The sequence below is a fragment of the Zonotrichia leucophrys genome, chromosome Z (assembly GCF_028769735.1).
Source record: "Zonotrichia leucophrys gambelii isolate GWCS_2022_RI chromosome Z, RI_Zleu_2.0, whole genome shotgun sequence".
NCBI lineage: Eukaryota > Metazoa > Chordata > Aves > Passeriformes > Passerellidae > Zonotrichia > Zonotrichia leucophrys.
Window position 1 is genome coordinate 12,160,126 of NC_088200.1, and position 27,570 is coordinate 12,187,695.

At 47.5% G+C, this 27,570-nt stretch overlaps 2 protein-coding genes across 3 annotated transcripts; one reads left to right on the forward strand and one right to left on the reverse strand.

Moving 5' to 3' along the window:
• Nucleotides 1–2,715: 2,715 nt before the first annotated feature.
• GDNF (glial cell derived neurotrophic factor) lies at nt 2,716–23,092 on the reverse strand. Of its 2 annotated transcripts, none has more exons than XM_064736684.1 (3): nt 22,610–23,092; nt 21,301–21,399; nt 2,716–5,464 (listed from the first exon to the last, which is right to left on the reverse strand). In XM_064736684.1, exons 2-3 carry the CDS (start codon nt 21,371–21,373, stop codon nt 4,980–4,982), a joined length of 558 nt encoding a protein of 185 aa, XP_064592754.1. In that variant the 5' UTR covers nt 21,374–21,399; nt 22,610–23,092; the 3' UTR covers nt 2,716–4,979. The 2 variants fall into 2 exon arrangements, with proteins under 2 accessions (XP_064592754.1, XP_064592753.1); XM_064736683.1 differs by having other exon boundaries at nt 21,202–21,399.
• LOC135459722 (fibroin heavy chain-like) lies at nt 22,681–26,289 on the forward strand. The gene is made up of 3 exons (XM_064736018.1): nt 22,681–22,969; nt 23,256–24,078; nt 25,795–26,289. The coding sequence occupies exons 1-3, from the start codon at nt 22,681–22,683 to the stop codon at nt 26,018–26,020; spliced, it is 1,338 nt and encodes a 445-aa protein (XP_064592088.1). The 3' UTR covers nt 26,021–26,289.
• Nucleotides 26,290–27,570: the final 1,281 nt, after the last annotated feature.

Consider the following 27,570-nt stretch of genomic DNA (forward strand, 5'->3'; position numbering starts at 1 on the left):
GAAAAGTGAATAAAATGCTGCATTTTCAGCACTGAAGGAAACAGTGAACAGGCAAATGAAGACGTCTCAGTGTTGACCTTGAGTACTGGAGCTCGGTGCCTGACAAAGGAAACCTCCCTGCATCAGGCTGAGCTGAGCACCATGTTTCCCTCACTGGCTGCTGCTGCAACTTGTCTGAAAGCCAGTGGGATTTATGCTGCTGAAATATATGGTCTTACTGACCCATGAATACACCTACTGACCATGAATATACCTGCTGTATAATTTATTGGAATGCTAGTAGTTCAGTCCTGTGATGTTTGTGATAGAAAATCTTCACTTTGAGCCAGTGGGAAATTTTGTCAGGGTGAGGAGTGCAGGCCTGGCCTCTGCTTTGCCTTTTTTCTTTTCCATTGCAACACAATTAACCTTTTCATTAGAGGAGCTCTGTTCCAAATAAGCAAACTTCTCAATGTGTATTACTGAGCCATTTCAAGTTGTCTCTTGCTTTGAAACAAAACATCTTTGTTCCAGCCATGCATGACATTTGGAGACCTATTTATACAATGTGTCAGCTCCATTTGTTTTCCTCATCCTGATATTTTCCTCTGTATTTTTATTTAGCCATCCAGATTGCAATGAACGAGGTTGCTTCTGGTTTCCTCCTGTGCTTCCCCAGACTGAGGCACTGGCTGCCTTTGTTTTTCTCCACTTTTGTGGGTAGAGGTGAAACAACCCAAAATCAGACACAGCTTTGCCTACTTCATCCTCCTTGTACTGTACACCAGGCTGCTGTGGAATGGAGAGACGGCAGAAGGACCTGCTGTGATGACAGCTTCTCTCCTGAAGTCCTGCTTGTGGGAAGCACAGGGCTGCAATCCCTTCTGCGGCAGGGGTCTCACTGAGGGACAGACTTCCAAGCTGCATCAGTAAATAAGCCTTCCTTGCAAAATACCTGCCTTTTCCTTAGACAGCCATAGTTTGTCCTAAGTCTCTAGCCAGTCATTCTTGTTTGGCAGCACTATGCTAACCGATACAAGAAAATTCAACACAAAATTGAAAAAGGAAAAAAAAAACCTCAAGATATTGGGTAGTAAAGTTTTAACACTCTGATTTTCAGTAAGTGTAAATAGTTATGATGCTTGCCTCATCCTCTCCCTTTTAAAATTTTTATCTATCTTGGGACATGTCTTATCTTCCAGAAGTGATCCAGGATAGTGCTATGTCTGCTACTCAAGCAGTAAGATAATGTCTAGCCCAGAACTGGCTCTTCCTAGGTACAAATGAAAATCTAAGTCCTTTCTTGAAATCTTTTACACAACCTGCCAGATGAAGGTTTCAAACTGCTTTAACACATACAGGGTGTCAGCAAACTACTTCAAGCCTCACTTTAACCAGGAAAGGAGCCTGCAGATGCCAGCCTAGCAGTGGCAAGCCTGGCTCTTGCAGCAGCAGAGCCTCTTTAGTTCTCTCCAAATTGTCTTCACCAGGAAGGCTGGGGATGGAGGATGAAACAGCTCCATGCAAGCAACACTGCTCCTGCCAGCTGGCCCACTCAGAGCCTGATAGGACCAAGAAAGGCATCTGCATTGACCTTCTGCTTCCCCATCCCTGTAACAGCAGACAGAAGGGCTGTAAGAGCAGAGATTAAACTTCGGAGCACCTCACAGCTGTGTCTGACATAGACACTCCCTCCAACTCTTGGGAAAGTGCACAGTCTCCTCTGAATATGGAACCGCAGGTCATTCCCACGCCAGACACTGAATGTGTCCAGCTTTTGCATGTGATGGATGGGCTTGTGCTGCAAGAAGTGGAAGCATGTGAGGAGGAATGCCTTCGGTGATGTGCGCTTCCAAAGCCGGGCCTGTGAGCTCTGCTGTGCGCTCCAGCAGCTGGGGCAGGGCTGCGTGCAGGGTCCCCGCCAGCACAAATGAAACCAAGGCATCCATATGCTGTGCATTAGCAGTGTTTGATCTCCTGCACTCTGGCTCGCCGTCAGACGCTCCCTCTTCCTCTCTGCAGCAGAACGGAGTGCGGCGGTGAAACCTGTGAGTCTGCGTGTGTTTATGGGCCCTGTGATGGGAACTGCAAAGCTTAACACGAAACAGTTGAGAAAATGTTGCTGGCCACAGCCACAAAACCTGTCCTCATCTGTTCCATAATCATGGCGGAAAAGAAAATTCCTTGAGTTTTATTTTCTTGTTTGAAGATGAAATAAAAAAGGACAAAGTAGATGGAATTTAGTCCAACTGGTGTGACACCCGGATTAGAAAAGCAAAATGCAATCTCCTCTGAGTGCAGGAATTCAGGAATTGTGGCCATGAATGGCCAAGGCACAGCTTCAGTAACCCCAGACTTGAAGCTTGCCCCTGTGTAGACTATGGTCACTGTTCACCATGCATTTTCAAGTCAGTTATTGCAGTGACTCAGTTATGTTTCACTAAGAAGCTACAGACATCTCTGATCCACATTAAAGGTGTTGGTGAGACAGAAAGGCGGGCTTCACTCCATGGAGGATTTTCTGGCCCCGCAGCATTGTCTCATGCAGATTGGGAAACTGGACTACTCTATAACTTGCAAACTGTATGGTGGGGAAGCACAAACAACAACCATGTAACAATAGAAATGAATTTTATTTTGTAAAAAGTTATAAAATGAATATTGTACAAAAATAAAGTCTGTAGAGAACTTTGGTTGATTAACACAAATGACTGAGACATATAATTGCAGGTGAAGTAAAAAAATCCAGAGAAGCACACTCCTGTCTTCAGTAAGGTCTAAAAACTAAAAAAAAAACCAACCAAAAACCTAAAAAAAAAATCACAAACTTTACCCTTTTGTATTTTGAACATAGAGATTTGCTTTGGTTGCAGCCCCTTCAAGCTGCACAGAAAATGCTTTGAGGCAAGATTTCACCAGCTGGGGCAGGAGAAGGCTCAGCGCTGAGCGCTGTGGCTGATCAGCTCCGGCAGCGCAGCTGAGCCTCGGTGCCCGGCAGGCGCTCGGTGCCACCTCGTGCCACCGTGGGGGTGTCACCGCCCCCGGGCAGCGCGGAGGGGCTGGCAGGGTCCCCGTGGCACTGTGAGAACAGGCCCTGCGGCTGGTTCTCCAGGGCTATCCGCCTGGGAAAGCGGCGGAAGCCGGGGATGGGTTACATGCCATGCACCTGGAACACCTTTCTATGCCTGGTCTGGACCTTCTTGACCTCTAGACCCTTCTTCAGTGGTGCCCCAAGGGGCCCAGGGCAAAATGAGTATGGAGAGCCATTACGTGCGTGAGATAAAAGGCTGGACCATGGTTTTCAATAAGGATTTTTTTTCATGTTGCTTTTGTGGGAGTCGATGCTTCACTGGTTGTCAGGCATGTCTAGTGACCTGCACTCCTGCTCTTTTGGGAAAAATGTCTCCAGAATGAGAGCTTGTGTTAGTGGTCACGTACAAACACCTTTGCTGTACAACCTCCCTCCTCCTAAGGAAACTTGGACTGTTCTGCTGCATGGGTATGATCCTGTAATGTTTCAGCAAATTATACAAAACACTCTGGTTATTTAACACAACTGTTTACTTGCAGGCTATATTAAATCCAGGGCTAACAACTAGTAAGAGGGATTTAACCTCTTCTATACGGAAGTATGGAAGGAAAAGCTTAAATAAATATAACTAGAAATTATAAGGCTAAATGTGATTATTTTCCATTTGTCAATAGTTATATGAGGTCAGTTGGCATAAAGTGTGAGAAAAAAATGTGGCTACATTTAAAATACGACTAAAATTAGTTTTTCTAACAAATTGCTAATGTTGAGCCAAGTCCTGCGACCCTCACTCGTCCAGAGCCATTGCTGCTCCTGCACATGCACGACTGCAGTAATTTTCAAAAGACTTAGTGACAGGAAAAAGGGCTGCAGGCTTCAGCACTACCTTTTGTGAACATAATCAAGATTTTGTTTAAAAGAAAAAAAGGTAAAGTAAGTGATTTTTTGCATTCAAGTTAACACCTTCAATCAAAAGCATGGACCGTTGTTCCCAACGTCTTTGTCTCTCTATATCCCCAAGTGCCATCTACTTTGGCACCTTTGAAAGACACTTTAATAAATAAGGAGACTCATTACTGAACTGTAATAAATAACAATAACTTAATCTCAATAAATATCTTCTGTATACTTATGTCTCTGAAGGGATGCATTGCATCAAGTAGTCTCTCTCAATCACAATGACCAAATAGAAATGTAGTTATGCAAGTGACGTTAGTCCTTTGTAAACCTAAAGAAACGCATTTTGTGTAGGCTGGGCTTGTTATTTCTCTTACTATACTAGGAAGAAGTGCTTAAAAACTCAACTTGTTTTCACAGGTATCAGAAGAACAAAATCCTGCACTCAATTTGAAGAAACAAAAGATGGAAATAACCAAACTTAGCCAGTAAGCGGAACTGTTTGCTTCATAAGAACTTGAGCCTGGTCATTTTGATATTTGCCCAATATCATCTTACTTACAGGGGTAATCTTATAGCTTAGGAGTTGTCCTAAGCACTCAGGAACTGCCCTCCAGTGAGCAGTAGCACAATGTGTCTTTCAGTAGGGCTGAGGGCACAGGGGGTTAGTAAGGGACTCCTAAGCTACTTCTTAGCTAAGCTTCTTGGTATAACTGGTATATCATGGCATAACTACAACACAGCGTGATATGGCAGGGTTGTGTTTTTAAGCACGTTCCTCATGGACTGAGTCTCACTGATGGTGGATTGAGTCAAACAGGAAAGGTAGCGTGCACATCATCCATCCATCGTCATCTCCACCTGAGCTTTTATCTAAATCCCCATAGGACGCCAGAAGTCTCCATCCTTCTACTCTGCCGCATGCCTCCTTATCCCCAGGCTCTCATGGCTCCTTAGTCTGTGTTCTTGGTCCTTTTTCCTCCACCTGGAGCAGACACTTCCCTGGGAACCTTGGTCCCTCTCTTTGCAGCATAGCAGGAATGGAAAACTGTGCCGCCTCGACATGCAGCCGTCAGACGCATCCACACCTTTTTGCGGAATGTTTTTTCAATATGTGGTAAACCAGGTTATCATCCAAAAAGGACAGGTCGTCATCAAAGGCTGTGGGTCTGCAACAGGCTTGCCTCACTTTGTCAGTGACCAGTTTTTTCTTTCTGGTTAAGTTTTTTAAAATTTTGTCATAGGTGGTCTCAGCTGCATCACAAGATCCACTGCAATACCGGAAAATTAGCTCTTCTTTGGTTTCATATCCCAAATCCAAGTCGGTCACATTTAAATGTATTTCTGTTAAGACACATCCTCGATTTTTGCCCTTTTGATTCCTCCTTCCTTTTTTGTTGGAATTCTCTATGTTTGTGGCTGCATTTTGACGGTTTCTCTCCCGCCTAGAAAAAATTGGAGTCTGTTTATCTGGTGACCTCCTCAGTCTTTTAATAGTGGCTTGAATAAAGTCCACTACCTCATCAAACTGATCTGGATAATCCTCTGGCATATTAGCTGTTTGGGAAAGAGAGAAAAGGCTTTGTCACACATCACTTATCACAAAGTTTGTCCATTCACAACTCAAAAATATTACGCACATGCAAGCTTTTCTGCCCATCAGTTCAGAACACATGCCCAGATCCTCGGAAATCAAGGAGAATTTGGAATGGTTTAGGTCATCACAGAAACTCATTTGGGGAAAGATAAATGAGACGCATTTGTATTTCTGTGTGTGTCTGCTGATGCTTGGTAGTGTTTCAGCACATCTTTTAATACTGAATGAGCTCTGTGGAAATAGAGGGAAGGAAAAACATATCATGGTATGAATATTAGTTAAGAGGTGGGTGAAGCCACCAGTAAAGAGGTCATAGAGACTCTTCCCAGCAAAGTAGCAACAGGAAGAGGTTTCTTTAAAGCAATTTTTCCATTATAGTTGTTAATTATTTTCTTTTCACACCAGCAGCAGTTAGTATTGCCAAAGCCACCTGTCAATAAGGTTTTTGGGCATGACAGAAGGAGGATTTCCTGGGGTACCAGACTGAGATATTATTCCTGGATGAATGCCTGGGTTTTTACTGCTTCTAGGGGATAATTATTTTCATAGCTTTTGAATAATTTCTCATGTAAGTGTTTTGTATCACAAGATGCTGATCACACTGAGTAAAAATAGGTCAGAATAGAAGTATTATGTTAATTTTTTAGGGAAATGTTATGAATGCATTTTCCTTTTATGAAAATTTAATTTTTATTCTATTTAATTTATCACTTGGTATATCACTGATGAATTATTCAAGTAAATTGTACTATGAAGTCAATGAAATATTTCAATACTAGCAGAATGAACCTCTTCAGGAAGGGTGAAATTAAATGTATTCTGAAATGCTTATAAATTTTGCCATTTCATCATAATTTGGGGAAAAAAACCCCCAAAACATTGAGATCCTTAATCTTCCCTCGGACTAAATCCCTCAAAATTACCTGCTTTAGTAATTCAGAGAACAGAGGGTACGGCTGCCAGGACCCTGTGTGTGGATGCCCTTACCTTGCATTATTAATGACCATATCTTAAACTACATTGCAATATCAAGATCTTTTTTTTCATATTTATTGCCCCAAAATTTGAGACTTCTTCCTTTCCAGTAAGTCCTAAGAGAACGCTCCTTTCTGCACTTAACTCCTAAAACCCAACACACAACAGACCGTGTCACACCGGTCTTGCATATATGGGACTATCCATCTCCAATACTCCTACAAATACTGCAGGAACACCAAGCATTGGGAGAGGCAATATCCAGTGCAGTGCACCTGGTCAGGAGCTGTGCCTACACAAAGGCTCCCACTCAGAGAGGTGCTGAGATTGGAATGGCTCCTCAGGCAAAGAGTCAGCATTTCCACTTACTCCATTCCATTGCTTCCACTTCCATTTACTCACATTTCCCTGATGAGCACAGCAAGGCAGGAATCCCAATGGGCGACCTGAGCACAGGTACCCAGCTCAGACAGGGTAGCATTGACTCTGTTAACAGGAGGCAGGAAGGCCTGAGGCTGCCCCCACTACCTAGCAAAAGTGCACCCTCATATCCTCAGTAGAAGCACCAAATACAGAGGAGATGGGGGGCAGCAGGATCCCAACTCTGCCAGTGCAAAAACCTGCTGGAACAGAGAGCATCTGCACATGATCAGGAATGGGGACTGCTGCCTGAAGTAGCCACATCCTAGAGGCCTCTGTCCATCAATAGTGAGGGATCAGAGGTATGTGTTTTCTGTTGGATGTGTCCAGCAAAATAGTTTAGACTGGTAAAAGAGTACTGGAGGCTGGAAACCTTGTACCTCCACGTAATGAGGGTGATACAAGGCAAACAGGGCGCTATAAACTGTAGAGTTTGAAACTGAAAAAGGTGAATTACACTTTGTTTTATCCATGCTAAAAGCAACAATCCCAGAGAGCAGTGTTCATGTTCAAAGACACGAGGGAGGGATGGCTGCTATCTATACAGCTAGGTGGAACCTGAACAAGGCAGGACCCAGCCCAAGTCTCTGCAACACCAGTGGTAAGTACACTTTTCTTGCATTCCTCTATCTCTGCAGCAGATAACAAAATACACACTGTGAGGGGAGTTGCTTGGATGGATGTGTCCACTGGATGCACCAACCAGCTCCTTTGCAGAACAGGCTGGTCTGCCTAGTCTGTACAAGTATTGCCCAACTGAGCAAGAACCAGGTCCCGGCAATAGGTGGGCTATGTTCCCTTAAAGCAACAAGGGCTAGACATCTTTCTAGACTCAGTTAAAAAAGATGACCCACATGGAGCTCACATAACCCCCACTGCTGAAGTACCAATTTGGCCTTGACACAGATACAGATGGAAAGTAGTTGGCAGAAGGCAATTATTGCTCGAGTCTGAGTAGTTTCTAGATTTCCTACACAGAAACTAGTTTTCTTAGTCTATAACCAAATTAGAGAAGGATGTAGCCCTGAGGAGATGGCTCTAGAACTGCCCTTCTCCCTCCTAAACTCCAACCGCCTTCCTCTCATACCACTGTGACTACCCCAGCCCACACCTCTTTCATGAATTCTTTAGCACAACCTTTCTACCAACAGTATGATGCAATGAGACCTTGGCTATGGAGAGTGAAACACAACTGTAGGGAAACATACGAGGGCTTAACAAAATTAGTGCAGTGATCAACCATCAGGAAGGGGACAAGAGACAGCTACAGCAAAAGCCAACTTATATGTAGAGATTATTGTTTGCAACATTCAGCCTTATGCTTATCTCGAGCCTGGCACACTGACAGGGTAGTGAGAGCTCCCTCTCCCAAGAAGGGAGAAACAAAACTATGGATTATCTGAAGAGATAATCCATCTTGGCACATCACTTGTAAATGGCTTGCAATTGAGGGGCAAAAATACCACCTAGCCCTGTGAGAGTGCTATAGGCAGGAGTGTACTTTGGCTAAATACCAATCAGACAGCTACAGGGTAGCACTGCTCTGGCAACTATATCCTGGAGGGTAGTAGATAGGAGGAGGGCAGACCCATGTGGTGGACTGTGTTCCTGATAAAAGTGCACACTGAGATCCATCCTGGTTCATGTGTGATTCCTACCCCAGCTGCACCAAGGGAGGTAATGCCACTGAGAGCTTTCTGCACTGCGAGTGGCCTGTGATATTTCAGGTTGAGAAAACTAAATGCCACTAAAGAGCCCCACGCAATGCTGGTGACACAGACATGCACTGTCAACCCTGCAGAAGGTGCGAGCATTAGGGCAAAAAGTAGATCAAATAATCAAACCAACAGCATTCAACTAGAGAAATCCTACCTACACACACAGACAAGCTGCACCCAGAAAATGGGGTCACTGGCAGCAAGACTGGTCCTGCTAATGTCAATAAGGCTCTAACATGAACTGTTCAAGAAGTGTTCCAAGTGCCTAATGGAGCTGAGGATCCCTGCTCTGCTCATGCCCTACTGCAACACCAGGATATATTTTGGAGACTCACTGGGAGGAATGCCAGTACTATTAGTAAGATGAATTCCAATTTCCTGCCTCCAGTGTGGACTTTCTCTTCAGCCCAGGGAACTGGAAACTATCCCATGCAGGTATCCAAATCTACCAGTAAGACTCCTGCAGTGGCCCCCAATATTTGGAGATAACATCACTGGAGGAGACAAAAGGCCTGTGGGTGATAAAAGGAAACTGGTGGAAACAGTGGGCATATGGAGAGAGTCCCTGTAAGATCTATGTATTAGATGAGTCCTAGTCACTCCAAACGAGCTACAGCTGCAAAGTCCTTAGCTGGGCAGCAGCTGTAGCTTGTGAAGGTAACTGGAATAAAAAGGGGTGGTTTGAGAACCCAAGAGGAGCCCTTGAGAAGCTATGAGTGCTGCAGAGAAGAACTGCTTGGTAGAAAACCAACAAGAAGGTATGAACTTTAGGAATATAATTGCAACAGTATGGGACTTGAGAAATATGATAATTACAATAAGATTACAACATGGGTACAGAGCTCCCCTTGAGAAAATGTGCAGGTCATCCTGGTCACTGTCTGCCCACCTGAAATTCATGTGCTGGTACAGGCTATATAGGTACATTAAATCAACACAGGGCAGCTGCATTACTGGGCTACTCAGTGAGACCTTGCAAGTTTCTGTAAGCAACGCTCTCCTCTGCTTGTGGAGCCTCAAACTGGCTGTGAGCAATGCAGCAATGCTCTTTTGGCAGCTTCAACACAGTGCCAAGGTGCCCCAGGTTTGCTTCCATAATTTAACAGTCTTGGCAACAACTCCAATCCCTGCAATCAGATAATTTTCTACTGCTTAATAAATCAGTCATCAGTGTGACTACATGCAGTCACTAGGAATGGGTCACAGGGGCCTGGAAGAAGGATTGACAGCCAGGAGTGGAGGGAGACTTGTCTTAGCCCTGTGCTGAGGTGCCAGCCATGGCTCTGTAGGGATATTCAGCTTTCCAACAAGCATGGGTGTGAAGACCTAGAGCCTGAAACAAAACTCTGTGAAAAGCTGCTGAAATGGGACCCAGAGCAATCCAGTGGAAACACCAGCACTGACAACAGGCACGATGGGTTGAAACCAGAGGTAAATGCTGAGGAAGCTTCCATCAGACATCATACATGGATAAGCAATAACCTCTGCGACTAAACTCCATAAAAGGCTAGCAGACAGAAGGGAAGGTGGAGTAGACTGACTGCAGGATGTCCCCATCCTGATGGGCACATGGTAGATGTGCTCCAGGGATGCTGAGACCTCTCTGCACCACAGACATCACACGCTGAGCACTTGTTTGGTCTGTGCAGTGTTTTAAGTTCTGCTGGGGGCAGTGGGGATGCTGAGCAGAGCTGTGGCCAGGGAACATCAGCGCACTCATGGGGGCTGCCTTAGCGAGCAGCCATGGTTTATAAGCTGAATCAAGCTTTTTGGTAGAGCTTTTTGTTACCCTTCTGTTTAGAAAATGTTTATAGTCTCACAGCATCTTAGCTTCTCTCACACTGCACGGACTGTGCTGACTTGACTGTGCAGCAGAGTTTGCCGGGGGGGATTTCACACCCCTGCAAGGAGCAGATACACATTCTGCATGTGTGTGTATGTGTGCTCCATTTACACATACACACACAAACACAACTAATTATACACACACACGCACACATTTTTTCAAAACAAACTAGTTTACTGACAACACTTGCCTTCTGCTGGAAAAGCTGAGAGAACAAACACATGACAGATGCCTGTCATGTTGTGCAATGTGCCAGCAGAAAATGATGGGATAATGGCATTAAAGCAGCAAAGATCTCTGAGGAGCAGTCGCCAGTCTCAAGCTCTGGGGTGTGAAGGAATTAGAATTTAAAAATTGATCCTGGACACTGTCTTCCCCTTTTTTTGAAAGCTATCTAGGACAGGACAGGATGGGACAGGACAGGATGGGACAGCCAGAGCAGCATGTGCTCAATACAGGTTTGCAAAGGTTGTCTTGCCTGTGTAATACACCTCAAAACATGTGTTTCCCAAAGGAAAGGAATGTATGTCCTACAAAAGTGAAATCCTCCCTTAGGGAACATGAGTGTCTGTACGTCTTGCTCAGAGGGTGGGAGGAAGGCTCACAGGCCCCTCTGGTTGGGTGCGATGGGCTGAGCCCCACCACTTAAACCATGGTGCCATAGACTGGTGTGAAGTCATGTGGTTTTGTTTGGGTTTTATGTTTGGGTTTTTTTTGGTTTTATGTCACAGTTCTCAAGACTGTTTCTGACTGCCCAGCTCCCTGAGGAAGTCCCTTGGAGGCAGCTGTGTGCAGGCACCTGCAGGTGTTTATGCACCACCCCGGCCTGGTGTCCCTGCAGCAGGAGCCTGGGGAGGCAGCAGGGCCTGTGGGAGCTGCATCCGCCACGTGTGTCCTGTCCTGCTGTGCTCAGCCCACTCTCCTGCAGCTCGTTTCCACGCTCCCTCTTTCAGTACTGTGCCACCCAGGCAGGAACAGGCAGAGCCTTTTCCTATAGCTGCAACAAGAGCACAAGACTGTTGGGTATTGATGACAGTCCATGTGCTACTCTGCCTCTGAGCACCTTCTCTGTATCCTTGTCCAGCTGAGCAAGGGCTCTTGATTTGTGAAGATTTTCTCACAAAACCAGAAAAATTAATAAAAAAGGAAAGAAAGAAAGAAAGAAAGAGAAGGAAAGAAAGAGAGAGAAAGAAAGAAAAAGAAAGAAATGTCACAAGACTGATGCAAATAGGAATCTAGCAGAGTGATCAGACTGGGAGCACAGCTGGTGAACACCTTCAAGAGAGTGAGACTCACTTAAAATACTAATTTAAAAACCAAACCAGCCAAACAACCAAAACCAAAAAAAACCAACCTAAAACCAAACACAAGAATATTTGCCTCATCTGCTTGCTGTTTGCAAGCTGTTTGCTTGTTTCCTAAACACTTAGGGCACAGTCAGATCATAGCTTTGACCCAGACTCTCAGGTTTGGAACATCCCTCTATAATGCAAACTGAAATTCTTGCTTCACTGATGTTCTCTGGAACTTGAAGTTTTGACCTGCCTGTCCCCAAGCACAGTCTCTGTCCCCTGGGCACAGGCAGACAGAGCTGGCAGCACACACGAGGGAAGGGTCCTGCAGTCAAACAGCCACGGCACTCCCCATCAGCCCTGGGGAAATCCAGCCCTCAGTTCTGCTCTGGGAGTGCAGGGAAATGTGCCTTCCTGCGGGCATCCTCCCCACTGCAACCCCCACAACCTGTCCTTGCCTTTTTATTTAATTAGAGACAGCATGCGACACCAGGACTGGGATCTGGTCCCTGTGCTTCTTAGAAAGATAAATTATAAAGTGTTCTGATAGACTTCTGCGTGAAACAGGTCTAAATGGAAACTCACACCAAATGCATCCCATTATCAAAAAACCAGTGTCCATTAAGTAAAAATGCACTATTTATTTCTATCTGTTCAAATGTGATCACAATTACATTTAAAAAATCTATTAATTTGATTTTGCTATCAACAGATTAATTTTAAAGCTGAATAGTCCCCTATGTGCAATGGCAGCAACCTAGCATGATAAAGCAAGAAATCCTCAGCTGGTACCTGATTACAAACTGATGGTTTGGATCTTCAGTTTTTGAGATAAACATCCAGTTTCTTCTTTTGATACCTGGGTATGGATTTAAAAGACTAACTACAGTCTCTTCTAACCATGTTATCTCTCATGGCATACAAGAAAATGTTAAACCTTACATATTGCAGAAGAATGATTTATATAGGTGGGTTCTCCTTTTTTTTTTCAGCCTCAAAAAACTGCCACATTATTTGGCATTTTACAAACCCTGAGCTGAAGTGATGTAACAGAAGTCACAAAAGGTATATTAAACAATATAAAATTAGGTTTTGCTTTTAGATTGCAGTTTTTATGCCTGCTTTTGTGACAGTGTATAGCTATCACATAAAAACATTAGACCAAACACTTAACTGAATTATTTCACTTGAGAATTAGAGAAGTTCAAACAACAGGATCAGACCCTGAAGGATGATTTCAAATTTCTAGGGATTTAGTCCAGCTCATTGTAATGGTAAGGAATATTTCGAAAATTTAGATCCAGATCTGCATTAGGATTAAATGGCCCCTTTTCAAAAACAGTTCTGGTATTTAATCTGGGGCCTTCATAATCGAACCAAATCAATCAAATAAAAAAAGATTACTTGACTTCATAATCATGATTTAATTTTTTAAAAAATATTTACCTTGCTTTGCAGTATGGTTTTCAGGTGCTTATTATAGAGGACATGGCCTGTCTGAGCACAGAATTCCTCCATCTCACACCACAGGGATGTATTTAAGAGAGATTTGGAGCAATGTTTTGGTGGAAGTGCAACCTTATTCAGATTAAAAATACTAATGTGATGATCACTCTGCTTTACAAACTGAGAAAGTGGCAACTGTGGTGGGGATAAAACATTTGCTTTATTGAAAATGAAATATTTGGTATAAAAAGACAATATATGAACACATCTAAGTGAAGGCGGGCGTTAAAAATAGTATGCTGAAACATTTTTGGTATTTAAACAATGAATATACCACCTCTCTGAGGCATGACTTTGCTTTCATGCCTTGCCTGAAAATCCATGGAACCAAGAGTGAAATGGAAACTCATTGGTTGCATGCATTAGGAAATAGAGCATCAAACAAACCAGGGTCAGCTCATCCTTAAATGTTTAATAGAGTTCTGTATTACCTCGCTCCCAGCCCATGCTGTGGCTCCCCTCAGACTCAGAAATGGAGCCTCTCCCCGGTGTCACCTGTCTCTCATCAAGGCAAGTGCTAAATAACCTGGTGGATGATGCCAGGGCCACTCACACCACTCGGTGCAATGAGGCAACGCTGGTAAAAGGCACAGGATTGACCTTCCTGGTGTTCTTGCTCCTGATGGAGCAATCAGTTCTGTGTTTGTAGCTCACTACCTAACCCTGCAGCCTCCCACGTGTCCATCATAATGACAAATCCACCGATTTGTCTGTGGATTTGAGTCCTTTGTACAGAGTCCTTTGTATTTTCAGTCTGTCATGCTCGGCAGTGCCTCCCTTTCTGTACTCTGCTTGCCTTCTTGCAGGCAGAAATGCTGGTTCTCAACAGAGGCAGAAAGTGGGGAGACAATGGGACCACCACAGCTGTTGCCAGTGTGGGAAGGCCCTGAGCACAGGGGGAAACAGCCAGGTCAGATGGACTGTGTGAGGCAGGGGAAGTCATGAGCTGACCTGCTCACGGAGTTTATTGTTCCTCTGGTCCAGGCAGGTTGCTCACAGTGCCCAATGCTGGGCTGCCCTGTTTGCTCACCCCCACCTCTGCCTCTCTGGGGTGGGCAGAGGAACACCTCACCCAGCAGTCAGGCAGCAGAGGAGCAACAGGAGGATGCAATCTTGCCTCTGGCACAGAGCTTTTAATCACCAGCTCTGAGCACCACAGAGCAGTCGGCATTTCAGCAGCCGCACCTGAGATTTTGTGGCATCTCCTGCAGATGCTGCCAGGAGCCCATCTATGCTAGGACCTTATCCTAAGGGATGTGAGAACCCTCAGAGCACCCCTGCATCAGAAGTTACAGCACAAGAGTGTAAAAGAGGAAGATAGAAAAAGTGCCAGTATCCTGCCTGAAGTCAGCGACCAAGTAGGAACCAAACCTGGGCAAGACACATACCTGTTGACTCCTCCCTAAGATCTGGTACCCTCCCACAACCATACCATGCTGAGTAAATACCCAGCTTCCCAGTAAAACCTAGGCTTACTCCCAATATTTTGTTAAGCTAGAACCTCAAATCCTGAGTATATATGAGGGAGACCCAAAACCTGCAACCTCTGTTAGCATGAACACATGCAGCCAGCTAATAGGCAAGCATGTAGGTTTTAATGGAGGAAATACTGGTGATACTTTCTTCACCAGTATCTTCACTTTCTTCACCATCCCTGATGCAGAAATGAACCAGCCCAGCTCTCTTATGACATCAGTAGAAGCCCACGATGCTAACCCAGCCCCTCTTTAATAACAGTTCACTGAAGGGAAAGAGCACGCTTAAATCAATAACATCAGCTATTGCTAGAATGCCTGTGCTCTTATGCTGCATCTCCCTTTGGGTTTTAGAGCATCCCCAAGGAACAAAAACATGCAGCAAAGCAGGAAAAACAGACTCCAAAGGGACCTTAACCCAGTCTCTTTCCTGTGGCCATAGACCGGCAGAGCAGTCTGGGCAAAATCTTGGCTGATGTTTCTCTTGTGGCAATCTCTGCTGCTATCAGATGTGATCTGATCTATAAATAACACATGATCTTTCATTGTTGCCTTTCAATTGCCTGCATTTCAATGTGTTTACAAAAGGAACAATGTGGAAGGTTTTAATGTTGCTGGTTGAAAATTGTTATTGCTACAGAAATCAGTCCCTGGCTCTAGGGCAGGTGCGTGTGCTCCACTGCAGAAGGGCTCTGCTGGGAAGTGTGGGGTGGCACTTTGCCAGATAGAGCTGGTGTGTGCTCAGAGAGCAAGGTCCTTCCTAACTGCTACACTGGGTGCTACATCCCTTCAGAAATTTCCTAAGTAATGGCTGATTTTGCCAAAGAAATCACAAATGCTTTGGATGGAAGCAGAGATAGTCCAGCTGTTTGTACACAGTTTATTCAAAGGGGATATGACCAGCTTGCCTCTAAAAGTGTGGCCACCACAGAATTTTTGGCATATTGCTATAACACTGCCCAGCCACAACACAGGAAAATAAATACATGGATTTCAGTGTTTGCTTATTTTGAAGAATATTCCTGTGCAGTAATCTTTAAAGCATTTGCACAAGTTCCAAAGACTTCAAAGAAATGCACCTGCAGGTTTCAGTCTAAGTGATGTATAATAGAGCCTAAACTTCTGCTAGGTCATATGAGTGGTTTTATTCCTTAAAAAAATGCTGCTACATGAAATACCTCATAAAATTAATTTTAAGTCCTTGGTCTTAAAACATATTCTAACATACATTTTTTGCAATAACATTTTATTTGCAGCTGTGTTTTTGATCCTATTTTCTTTCTTCTCTTTGCAATCATGATTGAAATTCCAAGAACAACTGAAATCTTTTCTGTGGTTCTCTTTACCAAAGGATATTTCTTGATCGGAAACTGAGCTGGTTTTGTAAAAAATGACCACTCTGCAGTGCTAACCACTCTACCAGCACTAATGTGTCAGTGGCCTATTTAGATCTCAGATGATCCTGGACATGGTTATGCTGCAGTGTTTTGTATTGCTTGTTTATTTCTACTTATTTGCACTTATTTCTTACTGCCTCAGAAATATGGGAATCCACAACAAATGTAGTTATGTAGTTTGGTCTGTGTACTACAAGTATTATGTTGTGATCTCTAGATAGTGGTGAGGGGAGGGATGAAAGCTGGGTATTTGCACTCGATGTTCACCTCTGAACACCTGCAATTGTGGCACGGTGGGACTTGATGACCCAAATGGCTTCTCAAAGCCTTTGTAACTTTAATTATTTTAAAACTGCTTTTTGCAGTACTAACCAGGAACTAACCATACGTTGTAATATCTTTGCATAATTTACAAAGACATTACAACCTATCAGTCAGAGGATCTTCTACTGGTGGACAAACAATGACTCCTCCACTGAATTCAGTGACAGTCTAATGAATATTTAACACAATCAAATTATTCAGGTTTTCAAGGAATGTTATGAAGCTCTGCAAATCCTGAACATGGGTATTTCTAAAATATACTGAAGAGTCTAATGAAAGATAACAAAGAAAAGTATGTGCAGGTATGTTATCTGTCAATAAACACCTGCAAAACATCCAACAGCACCCACAGTTTCACTGGCAATCTTTTGAGGTCCCTAAATTGAAAAGCAGGAAAGAACTAACACTTTTAGCAAAGGATAACTCAAAATGAGAAATAGAACTTTAATCCTGCAATTCAGAACTTTTTTTCCTTAAGTCACAGAGTGTTCTTCACTGGAGTATATTCAGCATTTATACCTGAGACTGCAGAGGAATTTGCTTTTAGGGCTACATTGCTGTGGATTAAACCACATCTGACTGGTTTCTTTATTCTTCTAGAATTTTGCCCATGAATGGACCAAGCTGAATGCTTGGGGTTTCTGAAAGCCTAGATAACCTGGATGTCCCATGCAAACAAACTTTAGGACATACACACACGTGCTGGCAGTGCTGGATGCACGGGCTGAGCTGGGCACACACAGATCAGATGGCACAGGGTGGCCCCTGCTCGGGGGGCTGATGCCTCCCTGATGCCCTGGGTTTACTGTGCAGGGCAGGTAAAGCACACACGCCACACCGTAGGTGTGCTGAGCAGGAAAGCCTGGGCAGGAACGTGAGAGCTGCAGTTTGTGACATTGAATGGGCCTAATAAATGTTGTAGGGAAGGAAATGCATTCAGCTGGAAACATAGTTAAATACTGGTTTTGCCTTAAAAAGCCCTACAATACCACTGTTTTTTTTTCTAGATACTTTCCCTATTAATTAATAAAGTTGCATCTAAAACCAGTAGCTCAACATTAAATACACCTTTGAAGGAGTAAGAAGAATTTTTAACAGAGGTATGACACAAAGACACACCATGGTGTGTCACAGCATATACCAAAGGAGCTCCCACAGTGAATGACCATTCAGTAGCTATAGAGTAACCCAGACACCATGATCCAAAATCTATCTTTTCCTCTTACCAGGAGGGAAAATCCCATGGGGAGATGTTTCATTTAGCTCTACCTGCTTACCACTAGCTCTTAGTAAAGGTTCTCATTTGATCAAGAGAATACCCATCATACCACGGATTTCAGGACACTCCAGTCCTCACGTACATGTTGACTATGTTCATCCAACAGCAAGCAGTTACAAGATGTATTCACTGGCGACTCTGCATAATGCAAACAAGTGTTTGGCTCCCTCTGCACTGTCATGCTTCTGAGGCTGCTGACTTAGTATTTAGTTTATAATAATGTGGTTTATATTTGTTCTGCTTGCATTTGGTATTTAAGCTAATGGTGCTCTTCCTCTAGAGGATTGTAGCATAAGGGAAACAATGAAGCAGTTACAAACTCTACATCTATTCTGGTTTTTGTGGGTGTGAAATAAGCTATCCCATGAATATTGATGCCAAACACCTACAAATACTGGATTCATCTCCAATGCACTGCATTTGTGGAGGATACTCCAGCCTCCAGTGCAATTAAAAATGCAGAAGATTGCAATTGCTAGCACCCTCTGCCATCTCTGATTACTGCCCTGAACAGCAAAGGTCAGCACATTACACCTGATCAGCCCAGGAGGTTAGAACCCTGCCTGGAGCCTGAAATGAAGGGAGGTTTCAAGCCAACCTGAAAGGGATGGAGTAACATCAGGTGACCTCAGAGTACTTTGCAGAGAAAGCAATCCCATCAAACAAGAACACAAAAAGGTGTCAAGGGCCTGGGAAACAGATGTGTTCCCCAGCAAGCTGTTTGGCCTGCCCTTAGGGCTGGACTTGATCTCCCAATCCTGCTAAGCCCTGATGCAGGTGGTGCATGGGAGACACAACTTCTCTGGAGTAAGAGTAATGGACCTTGGAGCAAATGGCTACAAAGGGATTGCTTTAGGGGACAGCAATGCACCTCTCTGAATGCACACAGCACCCAGGGCCCACACACTGCCCTATGCATGTGAGGCAACACAGGTGATGATGGTGCTCCCACCACTTTGTGAACTGTCTCCTGCCAAAGCCCTTAGCAAAGCAGCTGACCAACAGCACCCACAGAGATGGGAATACGTGGGAGCTGCAAGCACACCTCTGTGCTTGTGGCACATTCTGCTCTGATGGCAAGAGAAGCCTTCAAGTGGAAAGGGAAATGTACATGGTGTAGACACTGATTGCTCTTGTGTGCTTAGTTCTGTGTCTTTGCTGTGCTGAAGGGTGCATGGCACCAGATGGTAAGCGGAGAGAACAAAGATGTCAAAGGCACTGATGGGGGTGACTTGAGCAGAGTTGCTGCTGCAGCAGGAAGGCAGCGATGTGCCTGGGAAGGATCAGCCACACAGCCAGTTTGCCAGACACTGCACACTTTTAAATCAACAAAGAGCATAAAAGTGCACCAGAGTATTTCACTGCTCGCTTACAGTCACCTTTCTGCAGGTCTCCCCTGACTCATCTGACTTGGCTACATAGAGATTAATTTCTAACTTTCACACTCAATTGTCGTGTTAACTGCTGCCCTACAAAGATCACAGAACGCCCTGGGTTTCCCTCAATTTCTGATGTGAAGAACAGTACTGCTTCCTTTGCTCTTGCAGACAGGCCCATTTGTTAGTGATACACAGAGTTAAAAAATCGAGACCAAACTATCTCTTTGGCCCTTTCTCAAATGACTATCCTGGGCAATAACCTTCCACCCAGCTCTGCATGGCTAAGCCCATGTCTGTACCCTGGAAAAAGAGATAATATTGATATTACCACAGCTCAGGTAAAACACAGGTTGTCTTTCTTCCTGCTTCTTGTTTATCCAATCCACAGGAAAGGAAAAAAAGAAGATGCAATGATGAGAAGTTTTGCATACTAGGAACTGAGAGAACCACAACTTCTGCCTATCCCCTTGAGCTGCTGTAGAGGAATCAGCTTGCCAGGGACCATACTCCCAGAGGGCAGTTTCAAGATAAAAGCAGGCATTGTACAAATACAATCACTCTGGAAAGATGGAGCATTAATGCTCTCCCACCCTGAAGTTTATGCGAGAGCCACAAACTGACTCATGATGCTTTCCCCCTAATGCTCTTCTTGCACCAGCACCTCAGCCAGCCTGTGCAGAGAGGAGCAGCACAGCGGCCTGAAAGGCTGATCACTGCCTTTTGCAGGACATCACTTATCCACCACATGGCTTGCCATGGAGAAGAAGATCACCATGTGTGACAGCCCCATGATCCTGGCAGGCTGTAGCCCTGTGAGGAAACACTTCTGGCCAACCTCCCTGTGTGGAGGGGCTGAAAGGATGTCAGGGTTGCCAGTCTGTGAGCAGCAGGAGCCCAGGCTGGGACACGCAGAGGCGGGAGCCCAGGCAAGATTCCAGCAGAGGGGAAACACTAGCAAGAGAGGGGAACGGAGAAGACTAAACAGGCAAGGGCATAAATGTGTGTGTATGGAAGAGACGGGTGTTTGGGAGGGGTCAAAGTGAAGTCACAGCAAATGCTCGGTGCCTCCTCGCTGCGTTAGCCTGGCTGCTCCCGGGGAAACCAGAGTGTGGCTGCCTGTGACTGGAGCTGTGCAGGCGCAGGGAAAGGAGATGCCTCCAGAAAAGGAGATAGAAATGAGTCCCAATTACTGGATACTGTCTGTATCCTGTAACGAGCTAAACAGAGAGGGGGATGAGCAAGGGCAAAAGAAGCAACCTTCAAACTGCGTCTGCGCCTTTGCTAAGCAAACGTCTCCACTATTCATGTGAGTATTCACTGCTTCTTACTGAGTCATATTACCTCTCTCTTTAGAAAGCCACCAGAGTTAACATAGCGCTCACATACCACTGTGAAAATCCTGTACCTGCTATTGTAGACACAGGACCTATTATTAGCAAGGCATTATTATCTGTCATTTGGATTGTAAACTGTCTTACTGTGAGCTAGCTCATGTGGATTGCTCTGCATCAAGCTCCTAACCCTGCTACAGCTACTCTTCCGTAAATTTCCATGTGGACACACTAATTTCGAGATCAGAATCCAAGGAGGATTTAATGAAGCTCAGCAGTACTCCAGGATGTGTACAGTGCCTCCCATCGCGGAGCCAAACCTCCATCGGGACTTGCGCCCACTACAGGCAGAGAATAATTGCATCGGCAGGTCTGAGCAGGGAGAGGAGGCTGAGGCTCTGCAGAAGGAGTTTCTGTGCTGCGAGGGGTGTGAGCCAGATCCTCCTCTCGGCTCCTCTGCATACAACAAACTTGTACCACTCACCTCCCCACATTCTTCAACCAGAGGGATCCTAAGACTGCCAGGAAGGCAGGGCTGGAGTGGGCAGGGGGCATTGCAACTGCAATCGTCAACCCCCAGCTTTGGAGAGTGACTAAGCTTGGAGCTGCTCGAGCAAGACCAAAGCCAATGACACTGCATGTGGAGAAACAGGGGCACAAAACGGGAGGATCCTCTCCTCACCCTGATGCCTGAGCAAAGGGAAGCGAGTTTAGCAAGACAGACAGCAGTTGCTACAAAGGGGAATGTTTCTTACAGTCACTGTGCACAGCATAGGGAGGCAGCAGGCTGATGGGGGAGAGATCATCTTCAGGTCCCTCTACCACTGAAGGGGACCCCTTGGGAGGCGTCTTACCGGTGGGCAGGGGCAAGGTGGAGACCGTGTTGAGCAGCACCACGCAGACAGCCACAACATCCCATAACTTCATCTTAGATCTCCTTCCAACACGGGCCCCTGGCAGAAAGGAGAGGCAGGGTTAGCTCCCAGCTGCTCTGCTCCCCAGTCCTGCCCCAGCCCTGAGACAAAGCTGAGCAGTCTCGCAGCCCAGATCACACTGGGTCACCCAGGCCAGGCCTGGATGGAACAACAACTGCTCCTTGCAGCCAGAGGAGTGGGGTGGGCTCTCCCCAGCCAGTGAGTGGTGCGGGAGAGGGAGGCACAGGGTGTCCTCCAGTCCGTTTATGCCTGACAAAGCTGCACTGGGGAAGGCAGGCATGCAGGCCCCCCAAGTCTGTCTGACAGGGAGTGTGACCATGGCCCTGTGCTCACAGGCAGGCAGGTCACCTTGTGCTTGTCCAGCACCTGGGCAGCACCAGGGCACTTGTTCTCAGGCTGGCCCGGGTAGGACTGGGCTCATCTGGGGTGCTGGTCTGTGCAGACTTGATGTGCTACAAGCAAAGCTTCCTTTCCCTTTCCCTCTCTTTCCCTTCCCTCACCTCCTTCCCTTTTTTCTCTCTCTTATTCCCTTTCTTCTTCCCCCCACCCTTTCCCTTCCACTATCCAGTCCTCCCTTTGCTCTTAATTTTCTCTCTCCTTTTTCCTTTCATCTTCACTTGTCACCTTTTTTCCTTATACACCTCCTTTTCCCCATTCTTTCCTCTCTCCCTATTGTCTTCCTCTTTTCTACCTATTTCCCTTCCCCCTTACTTCAAGATTTCCTTTTTTTCTTTCCACTTTCATTTTCCTCTTTGTTTCCATCTCCCTTTAATTTTCCTCTTCCCATTTCCCACTCCTTGTATTCTTCTCCTCCCCTAGTCTTTCTTTCATTCTCTCTTTCTTTCTTTTTATTTTCACCGATCCTCTTTCTTTTCCCTTCTCCCCTTCCCTTGTGCCTTTTCCTTTTCTTCTCCTCGTTCTCCAGCCGCCCTGCCCCAAGTCTGCCACGGCACGTACCCGCTGCCCTCTGCCCGCCGCCGGGGGTTGCAGTGCCCCCGGCCCGGTTCGGCCGGCCCAGGGCAGTGTCGGGCCTGGGAGGCGCAGCCCCGCCGGGAGGACCCGCGGAGGTGCCGCTGCGGCCGCGGGCTTAGGGCGCGGCTGCCGCTCGGTGCGCGCTTCCCCGCCGGCCGCTGCCTTCGCACCTCGCCGTGCTGGGGGAGCTGTGGGGCACCCCCGGGACAGCGCCCGCCCGCCCCGCCCTGCCCCGCGCACCCGTCCTCGCCCTCACCTCTGAGCTGGTCTCGTCCGACCCGAGATGGACATTAACGCCGCGGAGTCGACCAGCCGGCCGGACGGTTCATGTGGGCAGCTCGGGGTCCGACCGCCGGCACCCTCTTTGCTCAGAGGAAGGGGAAGGGGGACTCGTACGGAGGAGGAGGGGGTGCGAGGTCGCGGGTGTGGATGCAGGCAGCAGGGAGCCGGCAGCGCAGTCCCGGCGGCCTCCCCCGCCGCCGCCGCAGGTGCTGTGCCCGCGGCAGGAGCGGCGCCCCGGGCTCTCTGCCCGCCCCGGCCCCGCGGCCGCGCTCAGCAGCGGCGGGAGCGGCCCGAGCCGCGGGGAGCGCCGCCTGGCAGCGGGAGCTGGCGCTGGGTGCTGCGCTTGGGACCCTGCCTGGAAATCTGAGAAAGACACTCCATCAACAACTGCGGGGAGTCAGATGAAGACATCAGCGCTCCTGTAACGCCAGCTCGTCCAGCACTGCCGGGAGCCACGCACCGCTCGGACGCGCACACCACGGCGGGAGAAAAAGAAAAAAAAAAAAAAAGAAAAAAAAAAGAATACCAAGAAAAACCCCACCCCAGCGGAGGAAGGAAGGGGAAAACGATTAAAAAAATAAAAATCGAACCACCCCCCCTCAGCCTGCTGTGAGAATCAGAGGCCGGCACTGGGATTTGTAGAGCCGGTAGCAGCAGTAGCAGCGAGGCTTCCTCCTCCCGAGCGGGGTCCCGTCGCGGCGAAAGCTTAGATCCAAGCGGGAGCGCGGCGGGAAGCTGGGCCGGTGTGGGAGCGCCCGCTCCGGCTGGGCCTGGGCGCGCCGGGTTCCCCGGGCGCCGGCGGGGCTGGGTGGGGGCGCGGGGCTGGGCGAGGCGCGGGGGGCGCCGCACCCGCGGACGGAGCGAGCGCGGAGCCGGACGTGCGGACGCGGGGGCTTTGCCAGGGCGAGTCGGCGCCGCAGATGGATTTATAGGGCCCTTTGGCAGTGACGCGCCCTCCGCTGATTCGCTTTCAGACCCAAACACACGCTGGCCCCCCGCACCGGACCCCGCGGAGCCTCCAAATATCTCCCGGCTGAAGTCACCGGCCCGACATACCGTGGGCTGCGCGGCCGCCGGCGCAGCCCCGCGGCACCCGCTGGCCCCGCGGCGGCGGCGGGGCCGGGCCGGGGTAACCCAACACCCCGTCCCTCCCCAGCGCTCGCGCGGACGGACGGACGGACTGACGGACCGATCGACGGCTGGCGGCGGCGGGGAGGCCGCCCCCTCCTCGCCCCTCGCCGGCCGCAGGTGCCGCCACAGCCGCGAGTCCCCCGCGGAAGCCGCAGTGCGGGGCGCGGGATGCGGAACCTCCGCGCAGCCCGGCCCCGGCGCGGGGGGTGGCGGTGCTGGTCGGACTCGCCGAAGGCCGCGGCAAAGTCGCTGTAAACAGTGTCGACTTTCAGCCCTGCGCCGTGTATTTATGACTCACGCAGTTGTCCGGAGGTATGAGATCCTCATGTCTCCGGTGCTGCGGAATTAGCGCGGCGGGCGGCTGGGCAGCGCAGCGTTTGTGCGGGCGGTCCGGAGACCGCTGCCTCCGCTTCGCGCGGCTTCTCTTTTAAAAGAGTCTTTGCTTCTGGGTATTTAATTGTTGTGGGGGGAAGGCGCTCGGGTGTGGGATGGAGAAGCGAAACCCGCAGGAGAGCAGGTCGGTCCCGAGCACCGGAGCTGCGGGACGGAGGGACCCGCGCCGGGCATGGCCGGGCCGCCCCCAAAGCTGACACCTGGCTGCGGGTTTGTTCCGTACGCCCTCCAGCCCGGGTGTGCGGATGTGCGTGGGTCCGGCTGTGCGTTCACACGTGTGCGCACCCGCTCGGCTCTCTCTCCCGGGAAGGGCAGCGGCCCCCAGGCCGTCCCTTCGGTGGCCGCCGCCCGTCCCGGACCCCGCGGGCATGGATGGCTGCCTGAAGCAGCGACGGCGGCCAGAGCGGCATCCCCGGGCGAGGGAAGGTCCGGCAGGGCGGGGAAAGGGGGGAGAGGGGCGCCGAGCCCCGTCCGGACCCTGCCACCGTCAGCGGCACCGAGGGCTGCCTGTCCCGGCTCTGCCAATAGCCGCCTCGTCTGCTGTACGCGACTTTCCCTCTTCCCATTCCCCCGCCTAAGTCCTAGGCCCTGCAGGGAGAGGATGCAGAAGGCAAGTGAGACCAGCTCCTGGTGCATGCCCTAGGCTTTGTGCACAGCCCGTCCGCGCCGCTTGCACCCTCCCTGCTCTCCTGCCCAGGGAACGGGGTGAGGACCGTGCGTGCGGGCACCAGAGCCAAGCGTGGGCACGCCAACAACACTTGTTTGCTCTCCATCTGTCTGAAATGTACACAACCCTCCAAGCTCTTAGTGGTGAAGGAGATCTCAGGCCAGGGGCTGTAGCACAGTAGAAGGGGTCAGAATCCAACTCACCAGGTAGAATGGGAATGAGAACCAATCCCTGTGACCTCCAGGGGACTGGTGAAGGTTTTTGAGATGTTCATTGGAAATTTGGAGGGGTCTGCTGAATGTTGTCTGGATGGGCTGCCAGGACAAATATTTCTGAAGAAGGCATCTTCTAAATTTCTGTTGGGTGACAAGACAAAGAGACAAACACAAAATTTCTTGTGAGGGCCTTTGTGCAGCATGGCTTTTCCATCACTGCAGTCATCTGCCTGCTGAGGGAAAATTTCACAACTATCTTCCACTAAATGAGGCATTTGTGATGAAGTGGTCAGCCTTTCTTGGGACCATGTTCCCATATCTGCAGAGGCAACAGATTTGTGACTCAGAAATAATGTCTGAAAGAATTAGATTTTGTTTTAACTTCAGGATATTTTTTTTCCTAGCTGTGCCACTTGAAGAAAGAGTAATTTGCATGAAAGAGATTTCTTCTTAGTATAAGAGAGTAAAATACTCCCCAAAGTGACCTGCTTTAGAAATATTAAACAGCATTATACATAAGTGTAAATGTTCACTTAAAAGTAATCTCGACTTTTTTAAGTACAGACAATCTAGTGATAGGTGCCTTGAATAAAAGTTCCTGAAGTACAGCCTCTTTGCAGGCAGCAAGTGGGACAATGAGGGAGCAATCTGTTGAGAAGAAACAGATTGAAAATGGTATATGGTATCTGTACAATAAAGACACAGGCATCTGATAAATGCATCTGTTTCTCTGTTTCTGTGTGTGCACCACAGAGGGGACGGGAGAAGGAGAAGGCGTTTCAAGAAGCTGTGCTTGGTTTGGGTCAGTGATACTGTTTCAGGTTGCGCTACCTCTGCCACAAAATTATCGGTGTGCGGTTGTGAGATGGGTGCTGGATGGAAGCACAGCGTGCACCCACTGCTCTGTGCACAGAAAGCTTTTCCTGGCTCCCACCCTGAACGGAGCAGAGGGATGGATACAACGTGGTGCCTCCATTAAAGGTTGGGGGCTTTGGCATGCTGAAATGAACGCCTTGGTTACGCCGTTTGTCGTGACGCAGAGTCCTAATATCTTAAGTGGAAGATCATTAACTGAAACTTTACTGCAAATATTGGACAAAATGAGCTCAACACATTATTCTTTTGCATGGGTTGTGTCAGTGCAAAGCCACTAATTTTCTTTAAATAACAGAAGGTAATGAAGCCAAGACAGAGATTGTCCATCTATAATACTGCAGGAGTTTATTTTTCCTTGCTATTAAAAGCTGCTGAAAGCCCATTTTTTAGCTTGTGTGTTATTTAGCTCACGTGAACCAGAGTGAAAGGAAATGTTAGGCAGATGTCTTAGCTGCACTAATAGGATGGTTGAAATAAATGGAGAGCAAACCTGCTAGTTCTTAATCACAAAATAATGTACCTGCCTCTCCCTGTGCTGCCGGCACAAATCTCTTGGTAAGAAGTGTTACTGAGAGCCCTGTGCACTCTTTCTTGATGGAAAGTAAAGTAGCTGCTGAAAGATTTCCATAGTTCTATTAAAAGCTAACAAAAACTACAAAAACTTCAAAATTGATTATTTTTTTCTATACAGATCATGAAAGTTTTGGAGCTGCTTGAGATAAAACTCTTTTTGGTGAAGAAAAAAAAAAAGAGTGTCTGCTGTGAGGAAAAAAAAAAAAAACAGGAAGAGAAAAATGACCCATTCAGACCTAAATAAAGTGTGTCTTTACATTGTAAAGGTTGGCTCTTTTAAAACAAGCTAAAAAGCTGCTTGACATTATGCAGTATGGTCTCATTTTTTTGTTTATATGTGTCAACATGATGTATAGATCTCTTAAGATGTCAAGCGCTCCGTACTGTAATTTCTAAGTTACCTTTGAAGTATGAAACATGATTTCCTAGTCACGGTATGACTGCTCGGGCAGTAAGAGGTGGTTTCTTTGGTGCTGGTGTTGTTGAAGCAAGTGCCCTCGGAAGTCATCAAAGTGCCAGGAACAGGCACCAAGGGCTGCAGGCTGGGGAAGCAGCTGTGCCGTGGGCCACAGCTGCCTGCTCCTGTGTGATGCCAATGCCCTTGGCCATCCCCAGGCCTGCAGGAGATCCCTGCAGCGTTTGGCCATTGCCTGAAAGAGCTTTGAGGATTAATTCCCTTTCTTTTTTGTTTAAGATGATTAAGGCTTGTAGTGAATTCATCGTTCTGGGGACGTGGGTGGCTGTTCTGGTCTGCACTGACATCCAGCACTGGACCTGCCTTTCCTGCATCCCATGGGACGTGTGTTATCATGACTTAACTGGTGGGCAAGGGGTGAGACACTGATTTAGGTAACAACTGGAGTGGAAATGTGGCAGCTGCCCGGCTAGGGCAGGTTGGTTGGGGCCTGAGACGTGCCCACTGTGCTGGAGCCCAGATAACCTGCTCAAGCAATATAGTCAAAGCCATCCCTAATTGCAGTGTTTATTGGAATTATTGTGAGCAGTGCCAAGGTCTGTTCTTTAGCCCGGGGGCCAACTGCTGCCTTGCCCACATCCTCCTCACTCCTGCCAGAGGGGGTG

Excerpts from the sequence above, each read along its gene's own strand:
- GDNF (XM_064736683.1), bottom strand. The coding sequence starts at position 21,373 with ATGAAGTTATGGGATGTTGTGGCTGTCTGCGTGGTGCTGCTCAACACG. Across the intron at positions 5,465-21,201 it reads CTATGCTGTGCACAGTGACT|CTAATATGCCAGAGGATTAT; the intron begins GTAAGAAACATT and ends TTTCCCAAACAG.
- LOC135459722 (XM_064736018.1), top strand. The coding sequence starts at position 22,681 with ATGTGGGCAGCTCGGGGTCCGACCGCCGGCACCCTCTTTGCTCAGAGG. Across the intron at positions 22,970-23,255 it reads GCAGCGGGAGCTGGCGCTGG|AGGCCGGCACTGGGATTTGT; the intron begins GTGCTGCGCTTG and ends TGTGAGAATCAG. Across the intron at positions 24,079-25,794 it reads ACTCACGCAGTTGTCCGGAG|AGGGGACGGGAGAAGGAGAA; the intron begins GTATGAGATCCT and ends TGTGCACCACAG.